Source organism: Cuculus canorus, chromosome 7 (assembly GCF_017976375.1).
Source record: "Cuculus canorus isolate bCucCan1 chromosome 7, bCucCan1.pri, whole genome shotgun sequence".
Taxonomy (NCBI): domain Eukaryota; kingdom Metazoa; phylum Chordata; class Aves; order Cuculiformes; family Cuculidae; genus Cuculus; species Cuculus canorus.
The window spans coordinates 14,663,112-14,676,372 of NC_071407.1; the positions used below are offsets into that span (position 1 = coordinate 14,663,112).

The window sequence follows — 13,261 nt, forward strand, 5'->3', positions numbered from 1 at the left end:
AATTCACGATTCTGACAACATTCATAGGAATGAGACATTAACAGGGATTACTTTGACACAAAGTGCTGCTCCTGTCTTTGCCTATCTTCTAAGTTTATTCAGAATTCAAAACAAGGTCTATTATAGAAACAGGTGTATTTTGAAGCCTGCTCCTTCCCAGTAATTCTGTTGAGGAGGGGGTATTCCAACAGTTTCCCATTTTTTTGGCAATCTAAGTACATTAAGATATTCCTCATTATGGGAAAAAATAAGACTGATTATCAAAGCATCATGTCTCATGCAAATGAAAGCCAGCGTGGTGGTTTTTTTGACATCTGAAATGTTTCTTTTTCAAGGTGATGATTAACAGAAGAAAATGGGAATACACCACAAAGTAGCACAACCAGTTTAGAAAAAAGGAAGATGAATAAAGTTTCTCAGAGAGGAATCAGTCAAAGAGACAGAGACAAGCTTCTCTTGGAAATACTAGCTGTGATGTCTCAGTTCATTCTTTGGTCACAGCTTCGCCATCTCTTCTGGGGATCTTTCTGTCTGCTAGTCAAGTTCTGAATCACGAATTCAGTCTGAAGCCCAAGATGACTGGCAGCTCATTTTACTTTGGAGATAATGTATAACAGAAATCACACATACAGAGGCAAACACGCAAGTTCGGCACAACAGTAACTCTTCCAAAAGGAGCTTCCTGAGAATACTTTCATGAAGGAAATGCAAATTCCCTAGGTAGTTTCTTTCATGCTTGCACAAAATGAGCTGTATGAATGTCATACACATTTGATTACACACAGACATCAGAGACAGACACAGTTAGGATATTGTGACTGCTTTTGAAAACTTCTGCAGCTCTGCGCTGATGCCCTGACAAACATTAAAGTGCATAACTGCTAAAAACTGTACTGCAGGTTGCCTTCATAATCTAGAAGCCTGTGTAAAATAATAAGGTAGAGAGAAGCGATGTTTCTGTTATCCAGAAGAACACCTACCTCGTACTTTCTGTAGTTGACCAGCAAGGCAAGGAGGACAACAGCATCATAGCCATGTTCCCTGCGACTAAGTGGGCTAGACAGGATCTGGAATAAATAATCACACAGTTCTGTTCAGGCCTGCCTCAGGACACTTGCAGTGACTCTCAGACAATGTGGGGCCGTCAAATGTATGTGTAAAAGCAAATTATGTCCTAACTGAAAGACGATATTTAATGCTGAGGGAGTATTGATACTTTCAAGAAGCTCTGTGAACAGAGAAGCTTATTTATCACAGAGAGGAAGCACATAGGCTTTCTGAGTATAAAGGGCAAATATATTTCTCAACAGCATTGACCAGTATTTCTTATGATATGATGATCACCAACATTATCTGTGCAAGTTTTCTGGGTTTCCCCAAGGCCACTTCCACTTCTAAAAAGTATCATGCATCAAAAAGCAGAAAAAAACCTCAATATATTCAGATTGCCTTTTGAGAGAAGTTCCTCCAAGACAGGAATTCTCTGTGAAATTAGCCAAGAAATCTGTTCGGCTTCTATCTATGCACACATGTCTCAAGTGAAGAATACTTTAAATATTCAGTAGTGACTAAAACAGCAGACTAGAGTAAGGAGGAGATAGAACAAAAACAAAAAAAATCTATGACTGAGCTATGAATGGAAGAAACACACAGTGCCAGTTATCCATACTGCACTGAAAAAGCTGAAAAGCATGACTGAAAGCTCTCGCTATGGGAAAAGCGTCCCTGCAGTAGAAGAAAAAACACTTACCTGTAAAATAGCTTCAAATATGCTGTTAATCATCACATACTCCAGGATGGTGTTCTGGCTAATGTTATCTGTCACCTGAGTACAAACAGAAGTTTTAAAATCTCACCTGAAGCCTCCATGATGCTGTAGCTGCCTCTGGCACACACTGGGAACAGAAGAGTTCTCCTACCAGATGGACACATTTATCCAGAATCTCACACTTAGTCAGCAAGTCAAGGTGTGACTAGCAATAGAGCTAGACATAAAGTTAAAGAAATCTGTCCTGTCTCCCACCCCTTTCTCTGTCAAGAAGCGTGGCCCACACACGAGGAGCTCCCCCCTTCCTCTACAGACTGATATTTTACACAGCTGCATGACAACAGCCATCAGCCGCTGAAGCAGACTGTTACATTGGAGGCAGAGAGCGAAAGAAACAGCACCCATATGGTCCACTGAGCACTTTCCCATCACAAACGAGGCAGCCAAGGCCTTCCCCACACTCAATTATCTCTTACAACAGCCAAAATAGTTCACAGTTGACCATCTCCAAGAGATGCTGAGTGACCATTTATTCCAACTTTCTCATTCTTCACATCCTCACCACTTTTGAGACCACTCTTCCTGTGCCTCAGGCCTTCTCTTCTGCTCTCTTTCCATTTATCTGGTAACTTAAATATCTTTTTCCCTACAAGAAACTGTGAATTCAACTAACACTTCTTCCTGTGTCTCTCTCCTTTTGCCCCAGTTGGCACCTGTCTCCTGTGGTTAAAACAGTCTGCTAGTCTGTACTGCCACTACCGTTAGAGCAACGATGCACATCCCAGGCTGACCCTTATTCTCATTCACAACTTCTTCCCTTCTCTTAAGCTTCACACTGTGGCATTCTGCCCAAGTTCTGAGACAGTTTCATCCCTCAAGATGTGGCTCATATAAGCCTTTAAGTTTATACAGCTGGCATTCATTTACCGTCACCAAGCAGAGAAGTAGCTTCAGACACAGACTTTTGAGGCTTTCAGAACCTTCTGCACAGAGAAGCGAGTCCAAGCTCTCCATCAGATTCTGAAGATAAGAAAACAAATTATTTAAAAGCAATACTTAAAATTATTTCAAATGTTTGTTACAAAAAGCTTTTTAGAGGATTCTGAAACAAGCACACCAATATAAAGCCATGTTATTCCAGAATCAATACCTGAGCCACTACCACTGTTATACAGCCCATATTCACACCATTGATTCTCAACATTGTTTTGTGCTAACTACATTTTAATGACTGCAGGCATAACATCATGACCACCTTCCAAGAGTTTTCTCTAGATGCATTACAGATTTTTGAATACAAATAAAATGGATTTTATTCACAAAGTTGTGCTGAGCTTTACAAATACCATCTTCCTTTTTGTCTGCAAGACAGTAACACCAGTGCTTTCTTTTCTCAATACTCCATTTTACTTATAGGCACTGTGAGATCTTTCGTAAGTGGAACACCTCCAATTCAATGATACATACAATAGTTACGATTCAAAATAGATACTTAATAGCTGTTTGACAGATATTCATAAATAATTGTTTTCCAAATATTAAGTTATAGGTAATACAGTTATTCTTAAAGGAAAAATGTAGTTCTGATAGGAAAGTTACTACTGAATATTTTCCCCAAATGTACTACCATTTGTAGAGAGATGAAAAATACAACAACGATTCAATCTCACTGATTGCTTTGTCATTTCGCAAACCTCAATATCTTTACAGTGAAGAGCATCAAATAAGTGCATGTGCAGAGAGAAACACAAGACCACAGGATATGACTGGGTACTAATGGTCTGTGATAGCCTTCTCTGGTCTTAAGATTTCTCAACCATAGTGACTACACAGCATGAAACTAAAGGAAAATAAAAAAAGTGTGTTGTATATTCCTGACAAACACAGGGACCCCAAATGTCTTTGTGCCACTAGCAGGCAAAGAACTTCAGGGCAATTGTTTTTAACAAGTAGCTAGAGTATTTCCCTCAAAAGTATTTTCCCTGAAAGATGTGTCTACCTTGGTAGACTCATACACCCACAAATCACTGCCCCCGCACCATGGCTGCTGTGCAAACTGTTTCTCTACATCACCAGGGCCTCACCTTCATACATAGCTCTGCCTTATCAAAACCCACAAGCATGTTGATGATGTCAAACCCAGAAGTGGATTTGTTCTTCTGATGGACTCCCCGAATCAATGCACACAGAGTCTGCAAAAGGAAAAGTCAGAGAGCAAGGTGTAAGGCAACACCCACAACTCAATAGCAAAACTCACCCCAAGACCCTCTCCAGCCCTGGCAAAGTGCAGCCTGGAAGCCATAGATTTTGTCTGACCTCTCTTCCACCTTTGTTGTCTCTAAGGAGTATCTTGGATGCTGAAAACTCAAAATAATTAGAGAAGGATATATTTATCCATATTTTTCCTGTTTGTTCACCCCTTCATTTCACAGCACTCCGAGGAAAAGTTAGGGACAGCAAATGCCTCATTTGCTCCAAAACAGGGAAAATGCCCGTGGTGACTTTTGTCATCAGGTGCCTTTCAGGACTGTGAAAGAGGGGAATGAGCAGGAATATCACCACAGCAGTTTCAGACTCCAGCTCAAATCCACCTGTGAGAAGTAATTAGTTTCTAAAGAGGTAAAGCTGGAGACAAGCAGACCTCAAGAAATCAGGAGACCATACAGAATCACACAGAAGCAAAAGGGTAAGGCAGACACCCTTTTTTTTCCATTACTCTCAGAGACGGGACACTGGACTAACAAACCTTTGGTCACCATGTTCATTCTCAAGAAAATACTGCTTATTTAAGTTTTGGCTTCAGGATCACTTTCCACATGAACAAAGACTGATTAAGGGAACGCTCTCCCAACTCAAGCTCAGGATGTGTTACCTGGTTCCTATTCACACTCACACAGCAGGATTCTAGATTTGAGCCCTGGTCTAACTTCTGCTAAGTGCCTGAATACGGGTTTGGGTATACAGGGCTGGGCTGGACTGTCTATGTAGCTATAACTACAATATTTAATAGCATCCTTTCAAACTAATTATAATAATAATACAATGCACGATTGTATATTGGAGCTGTAAATATTTTGTTTTAAATCAACTCTTCACAGCTTACTGCCTGTCCAATGTCTCCTACAGATGACTTCTCAAAATCTGTATTTTGTATCCTGTGTTCCTACAATGGAGAGAAGCTGAGACAAACGTATTCACTAAACTGTAACAATCAGTCTGTGAACTCTAACATAAAACATCAAGACTGAGGAGGGGAGTCTCCCACACAAGACATGGGATAGCTTTGGTAAGGAGCAACCTGCAGGAAAATGTTATTAATTCTGAGTGACAATTCTTTAAAGCTTCCAATTAGGAAGCATCCAGCAGGGAATTCCCCTGTATAAATCTCACACTAACTTCTCCAGAGCTTTATTTCATTTTCAACCCATACAGAAATTCAAAAAGGAGGCTGAAAGAAGAGAGAACAGGAGAAAGTAGGATACAAAGCTGTAACAGAGTGCTCTTGAGCCCCCAAACTGAAAGCTTGCAGTGTGAACAAGCCCCTCTCGTCTCCCCTCCATTGCCATCTGCTTCATCCTGCATCACCACATTCTCTTGAATTCTGAACCAAGCTATTGCTCCTCAAAGACTAAAGAGATTATGAATGTTTGTAACCTTCACACATAAAAAATAGCAACTGCTCTGTAGACATCACTTCTCCTCAGAAGCAAAGAAATGAGCCCAAGATGTTTGATACCAGCAGCAAACGTATTGCAAAACCAGGGCATTCCCCATCTCTCAGCAAGATACCTGCAATGCATTGACCACTCTGATTGGGTGCTCTTCACCCAGTGCCTGGATGCAGTGCTGAAACAAGCAGTTGATGTTATCTTTTATCTTCATTAACTCTTCCCCATCCAAAGCCTCCAGCTTGCCTTCCAGATATTCCAAGTTGACCTGCCAGGTGAAGAACAAGTTAATGCATGTTACACAACCACCGACACCTTAGAAAGGCAAGTCCTTGCACTGACGGTCTGCCTTATCATAGACAGAACAGCTGCAGCAAATCAGAGGATGCTCAGTTCCAGTTACCTTCATGAGAAATAGCTCCTCCCAAAACCTAGGGTTGCATTTGCTGGGGTCCTCTGTCTGAAAGAAAAAGGAACAGCCATGAGTGCAAGCAAGAAGAAACTATTCAGGCAGAACTTAAAGAAAACCATCATCGTGAGTAGCTCAGAGTCAGCATCACCCCACAGAATGACCAAGTGGTCTTACAGTATAGAATCCTGTCTGCACAGATCTCCAGAAACAGAAGGACAAACACAAGCAGCTCTCAATTGGGAACCATGTGCCTACTTTCTGGATTAGTTTTTAAGAAATACTTGAAAAGCCATCACTTCCATAGATGACAAATGGTTCTGTTAGACAATAGGTCAAGATGACATTAACGAAGAGAGCAGAATACAGAGCTCTGCATGACACCAGGAGAGCCTGAAGTGTGTGCCTACGCTGTGCAGTCCTTACTTTGGGAAAAGGATCCACCCTGCAGAGCTCTCAGCACAAACTAAACCAAGAAAAATTAACACGACACTTTAGAAAGAAGAGATGCTCAGGTCCTTACCGTGAAGATCTCATCATACATCAACACAACTTTCTCCTTCCACGGCTTCTTGGAGGCTGAAGATTTCCGGAGCAGCCCACCTTTCTTCTCTGTTTGGGCCATGCTGTATACCCTGAAGGTAAAAATAGACAAAAAAGCCTAAGAAACTTAAACTTTTCTTCAAGGCATATCTGTCCTGCCTCAGTCATGAAAGACCTTTTCACTGTACTGAACTATTAACAGCATCTCACAAGCTGAAAGTAGGGGCTTTAATAACTATACCAGATAAGACATCAGATCAAAGGTCCCATCTAGTCCTATACCCCATTTCAAAGAAAGATGTCTAGACACAGATTTGATTCACGATCCAGACCAATGCAGTTTATATCTAGTTCATTGTATGAACTGTGATACTGTTACCAAACGGATACTCAGTCCTTTTTGACACCAATCAAGCCTCAAGGACATTTTGTGACAAAAAGCCCTGAAATTATTTGAAAAATTCTTCTCTTATCTGTTCAACTTGCTGCCTATCAAAGCACTTCAAATTCTGCTTCTGCAGTCCTGAGGAGGCACCCAACCTCAGGAAACATCTGGCTGCAAAGCCTCCTTAAAGCACTCCTGCCATTCTTACTCATCCCTACCTTTGCACCTTGGTATCCCTCAGCCGTGCCAGCTGCTCTGCAAATCAAGCCAGAGAAGAACCCCAGCCTCAACCACCACATGTGGTTCAGAGTTGGGAGGAGGATGGAAGAACACAGGGAGAAGCTTTGCAGGGACTCTTCTTTTTTTTTAAATCAGATGCATTTCCTGATCCATTTGACAACAAAAGAAACACAAGTAAGTTTTACTATAATTAATTGGTTTCTCATGCTTACTGGTTATCCTATGAAAAAAAAAAAGTAAGTATCATTATAACAAAACAAGCTACTACAAAAACTAACTGCCAGAGCTGTGGTCCTGAACCTTCTGTGACAGTCAACCCCATCCCAGGGGCTGAGAGTTAGAACGCATGACTTCCCACGTACTCTCAGCCTCAAGTCTGATGCTACAAAGCACATCACCACCCTGACCTTGCAAATACGTATTTATCTGCAATCACAGACTCTTCTGGCAAGCTTCAGCGCTTTAGCACTGTTCTGACCTCCTCTATCACTGCAGCACTGTCAGAAGTACTCAGCAGAAAGCAAACGCCATCTCTCCTCATATCCCTGAGCTCCCAACCTTTCTCCCACACCTCCAAAGGTAATTACACACACAGCAGCAACATACCTCAGGCAGAGGTTTGACTTAAGTCATGCTCCAGAAAGACATGCGCAGGCTCTTGTGGCAGCTGTGCTCAGCCATGCTAAATTACGCACAGAGAGGTAAGTTCACTGCAGTCAGCATCTAAGACCTCAGCGCTTTCTGTGCTAGCAGCCATAGAGGCAGCTTTAGATTCAGCCTCCATCCCAGACTGCCTGAACCCCTTCCACAGCCACAGCACATTTAGATCTGTCTTTCCTTCAAAGAGCAAGTTCCAGCAACTACTGAATGCCAGTTCCAGATCTATTATATATCCTTTCCACTGCAGACAGCTTTTGGTTGTCTTAGATTACAACTATGTTCTCAACTAGAACTCTCAGGCTCCTAGCGTTGGTTATTCAGATACCCAACTTTTGAGTGGAAAACCTCAGTTCTAAATGTCAGGAAAACATCTTTGGGCCCGGAGAAACTTTTGCTGCTGCAAAAGACCCTACCCTAGGTGTGAAGGAAAGGAGCTTTGCCTGGATGGGAAAGCAGAGGGTAGGATAGAGAGGAGCAGATCTCACACCTGAGATTGATATGGAGAGGTAGAGAGCTAGTCTTCCTTCCTTCTAGAAAGGGAGTACACCCAGCTGGCTGGTTAAGGACTGGTGTGCGTGCTAGGGTAAGAACACAAACAGCCCCGAGACACGATGACAGAAGGAAGCTTATCAACTACTGCACCATAACCTTCTGTAAATAAAAATCAAAGATAAAGATCATTCCTGTAGCCTCCCAGGTCTATGTACCCAATTAAGATGGCAAAAGGTTGCAGTCTGACAAACAAAAAAGAAAACACTATTCAATCATCTTGATAGTTTCTCTTTTACAGACTTAGCATTATTTTTAAACTGTCATGGGAAATAAGACATTATTCTAATTAGAAACATAATTGGAAACAGAGAGAAATTTATTAGAAACCAAATCAAGAACAATGTCACTTTTAGCCTTGCAATACAAATCTCACCCAAGATTGCACAAAACAATCTCCCAAGTAGAATTGTAAGCTTCTGAACCTAAGGCAGCTGCCAGCCCCAGCATACACACACATCCATCAGTGTGCTGCTAATTGAATTACCTCTAACGAATCCCAATGTCAAAACTAATAAACTAACTCTCAATGCTTCTAGGTCAGCATTCCCACACCAAATGCGTACATGAATGAGAAGGGATCGATACACCCTGCTTACTCCCTGGACTTTGAGAGCTGCATTTTAAGACTTTTTCTACATTTCCAGAAAGACAAAAAAATCTAAATCCCACAAGACACAAAGGCTCGATGCTGGTTGAGTATCAGAGGCATCACATGATAATGTGAAAAATCTCATCTCTCTCAAAATGGGACTTGGGATTCATATTCTCTCAGACAAAGCTGCACAGACCATATACAAAGAAAAGTGCTAAAGGCAAGGTTTAAATAATGTTCTTGTTTATAATTTGCCACTCTACAAATAAGCATATGGAGGAGCAAGGGGAGAAAATTAAAAGTCGCCTTTCATGCCGACGCTTTATTAGCCTGTGCTTGTTTCATGACCTATGATGATCGGGCTGTACAAATGGCTTTTTCTTTTCACTTTATGCAATTACATTTTCTAGACGTCATAAAGATAGCAAAGGAAACGGCATTTTGCTAATGGGGGCCTTCTAGGCAGCTGCAGAAAGCAACGGTTAAATGCGCAAAACATTTATAAGTTGCAGAGTTGCCAAATTATCGGGACGCCATGACAGCTTATGAAAACAACAACAATGAATATGGTTAACAATTATCCTTTAAACGCAACACATTTAAAAAGCATTAGTGCATTTTCCACATTGTAGGTTCAAATGGATAATTTATTCTGTCAATAGGTCAGTCCCATTAACACATGCCGCTAAATGAATCCTGCTGCAGTTCCTGCCGGCACAGGGGAACTGCCCCTCAGGGCCAAGGGAAGTGCACGCATGTGGATTTTCAGAACAGAAACACATTGCTGTGCAGCAGAAGATTCAAGATGCTTCATCTAAAACTAAAAGAAACCTTGACAGAGCATGAGGCTTGGCAGCTCAAAGGCAGGGGAAAAAAAAGGCCATGGCAGACAGAAGTTCAGGCAGACTCTTGCTTTATCTATCATCAACCCTGGCATCAGCTGATCCAGTCAGGAAGAAAGGGATGAGCACATCCAGCCATTCACCTCCTTTCCATTTAATTCCAGAACTCATAGCACAGATTCCAACCAAACATGCAACATTCTGATGAACTTTTCATTTCATTCAGCTTTTCATTTGAATATCCACAGGAAAAATGAATCTGACATTTTGAGTCTGAGGTTTACTCAGATTTGTGCACACTGAAAACCGTGGCTCTGACACTCAGCTCCTGTGCAGACTATTATTATTCCATAGTTCATCCTATAACAGTGAAAATACTGCTGCAGAGAACAAAACACTAATGCACATCTACACTACAATGACATCAGGATGCAAAACTTCTAACTTCTGCAATCTTGCAGGCAGCCCATTAAACACTGTATTTTGCATTTAATTGCCTAAGCTAACAAAGCTGAAAGTTTTCAAGATTACAGATGCCTATATACAACCCCACATGCAATCAAACATGAATAAATATATTCTTTTCGCTGTGGACCCCTCAAAAAATATACTGTAACACTTATTGGTTAAATAAAAACAAAACAAACAGATGACATAAAATAGTATTTTCATATACTGACTTACTTGGCAAACCATTTTTTCCATTTCTGAAAAAGGCAGTGCAAATTATGTGATCTACATTAGTTTGTTGATGCCAAAACCCTGGAACTCAATCAATATTTATAAAGACCCAAATAAGAACTGAGATACTTCTGCTTTTAGAATCCAATACTCCTTGACTTACCACTGCTACCAAGACTGGACTCAGTAATTCAAATATGTCAAGACTAGTAACTGCCCCCACCAATGACTGTGCACACCTGGCAGCCAGCGTAATCACCCTTTGCTTTTCAAGATATTTTGCAGGTACATACTCAAGCCTAAAGGAAAGTTGAGCAAAACCTGGCTGAGGGAGTTAAGGTTGTTCAGCCTAGAGAACAGAAGGCTCTAGGGAGACCTTCTAGCAGCCTTCCAGTACTTAAAGGGACCTACAGGAAAGCTGGAAAAGGGCTCTTTATCAGGGAGTGCAACAATAGGGCAAGGGGTAACCATTTTAAGATGAAAGAAGGGAGATTCAGATTAGATATTAGGAAGGAATTTTTTACTGTGAGGATGGTGAGGCATATCTAGGCTGCCTAGAGATGTTGTGGATGCTCCATCCCTAGAGGTGTTCAAGACGAGGCTGCATGGGGCTTTGAGCAACCTGATCCAGTGGGATGCGTCCCTGCCCATAGCACTTAATCCACATGACAAACCTGCAGAGTCAAGATTGGACCTGAGCAACAGGCAGTTAAAAGGCAGGTTCCAGCACTCATCCATTACTGGAAGCAACAAACAACCTACATAATAGTTTACAAATTCCAGTGCACAGAGAGTGCCTTGACTGAGTTCAAGCTCCCGTGCTGAAACCCCTGGATCACCCTGGCAAACCACTTGTAAAAATAAGACAGGAGGAACACGTTGGGCTAGATTTTCTCAAGGCTTTAGCAACCATCATGACGTAATTTGTGCTATAAGCCCTTTTGCAGCTTATGCTCTGCCAACTCTTGCATTGGTAGTTACGGCTCATGCTAGTAGGTACATGCTGCTTCTACATTTCATCCGTTCTTTACAACTTTATTTGCATACTGTCCATTGGAATGAAAACTGCTCAGGCTGTTCTTTCCTTGACAACTGTAAGGTGCCCAACTCATGGTAACACTCAGCACACAATAGGTCCACCCAGCAGAATTCCCAGGTGCCTTCATGCAGCAGATAAGAAATACGTTCTGAGGGTGTGCAGATAACAAAAACCCTACTTCTTTTTCTGCATTACCAAGTAACATAATCTCTATCACAGGCCCAGTATGTGCCTTTTTACTAGCAAGCCCCTCCAACTTGCTCAGAGGAACAGTGGTGTATGTGCTTCCACACAGTACAATCTAAACTTACACCGCTAATTACCTATGTTTCCCTTCTTGGAAAACAGAAAAAGCAGCTTCCTAATGCAGATACAGCTACAGACTTCCTCCCACCACACCTGTTTAGAAATGATATAAAATAGTAACATCCAAGTTACACTTTTAACACTTCATCCATAACTGCCTTTCATTTCTACCTGTCCAGATAAAATAACACCCAGTCTATCAACTTCACACCATCAACTAGTTAAGCTTACTCCTGTCAAGTCCACCTAGACAAGCAGCACATGCTTCCATCTCCATCCATTCACACCAGTTTTCCAAATGACTTTTTTCAATCCATCACACTTCCTCTCCATATTCCTGGCAACAATGCCCAGCTCTCTAAAGTCAGAAAGCCTCTTCGGGTTTTCATGTTTCGAGCCCATTAGAATCCTTCCCATCTAGTTTGCCAGAAAATATTCCACACTGCCTCTACACCCCAAACTAAAAGCTCACACCACTTGAAGACCTGTTAGGTTGTCTTCCTTCTGAAGAAAAACTCTCTCTGTAACCTTCCTCTGCCCTTTACCCAGAGCTTCAGCTGTCGGTGTGGATTCGAGGCCCGTGCCGAACACAGCGCAGCTGCACAACCTTGGCTCCAACTTCTGAGGAAGCTGCTACGTTCTAAGAAACTGCACAGTAGAGCCAGGCCAAGATAAGAAAGGTAGAACAGCAGAAAGGTAACATTTGAGACATGGACCATTAGTGGCACAAGCACTCAGGAGGAAAAGCATAAACATAAAAAGGTTTAAGAACCTAAAACAAAACAAAAAACATCAACAGGGAGCCCGAAAACAGCAACTCTGAGCCGCAGAAGCTGATGCTTCCCTTCCGGAGTGTGTCGGGGTGATGGGCAGATGAATGCTTAACCTATCAGCTCATCAAAGCTTCACTGTTCCTTTTGTGCATGCTAGCCAACAACTGTTTAACATATTACCTCGTATCTACCCTGCCTACAGCGCCTCTTTGCACACAGCAAAAAGTGCCCTAAGTGACACAGGCAGGGAATTACACTCTTGTTGTCAGAAAACCAAATGGATGTCATTTCTCCCCACCGCGAAATTCCTCTTAAAAATTTTTGTCATACTTCCTACTAGAGCTCAAGCAGTTGGGGAGCTGCAATCACCATGTATTGCAATGATCCAAATGATCTGCACCTCGAGTCTTGCGCTCAGTTTTGGGCCCCTCATTACAAGAAAGACATTGAAGTCCTGGGCTGTGTCCAGAGAAGAGCAACCAAGCTGGTGAAGGGGCTGGAGGACAAGTTTTATGAGGAGCAGCTGAGGGAAGCTAGAGGAGGCTGAGGGGAGACCTTGTCACTTGTAGACCTTGTCTACAACTATCTGAAATGAGGTTATAAAGAGGTGGGTGTTGGTCTCTTCCCCTAAGCGACAGGTGAGAGGCAATGACCTCAAGCTGTGCTGGGAGAGGTTCAGATTGGGCATTAGGAAAAATTTCTTCATAGAAAGCATTCTCAGGCACTGGCAGAGGCTGCCCAGGGAGGTGGTCGAGTCATCATCCCCAGAGGTATTAAAAAGACAGGCAGAAAAAGTGCTTAGG

General features: G+C 42.1%; 1 protein-coding gene across 1 annotated transcript in view; it reads right to left on the minus strand.

Annotated features, from left to right (window-relative positions):
- The window catches only part of ARMH3 (armadillo like helical domain containing 3), a 129,779-nt gene that overhangs the window by 114,970 nt on the left and 1,548 nt on the right, over nucleotides 1-13,261 (minus strand). Inside the window, exons 2-8 of the mRNA XM_054071028.1 lie at nucleotides 6,369-6,480; nucleotides 5,840-5,896; nucleotides 5,558-5,704; nucleotides 3,853-3,960; nucleotides 2,696-2,788; nucleotides 1,751-1,825; nucleotides 981-1,067 (exon numbers count right to left, since the gene is read on the minus strand). Coding sequence (XP_053927003.1) covers nucleotides 981-1,067; nucleotides 1,751-1,825; nucleotides 2,696-2,788; nucleotides 3,853-3,960; nucleotides 5,558-5,704; nucleotides 5,840-5,896; nucleotides 6,369-6,470 — 669 coding nt within the window. The 5' untranslated portion in view covers nucleotides 6,471-6,480. The remainder of the gene's footprint in view (nucleotides 1-980; nucleotides 1,068-1,750; nucleotides 1,826-2,695; nucleotides 2,789-3,852; nucleotides 3,961-5,557; nucleotides 5,705-5,839; nucleotides 5,897-6,368; nucleotides 6,481-13,261) is intronic.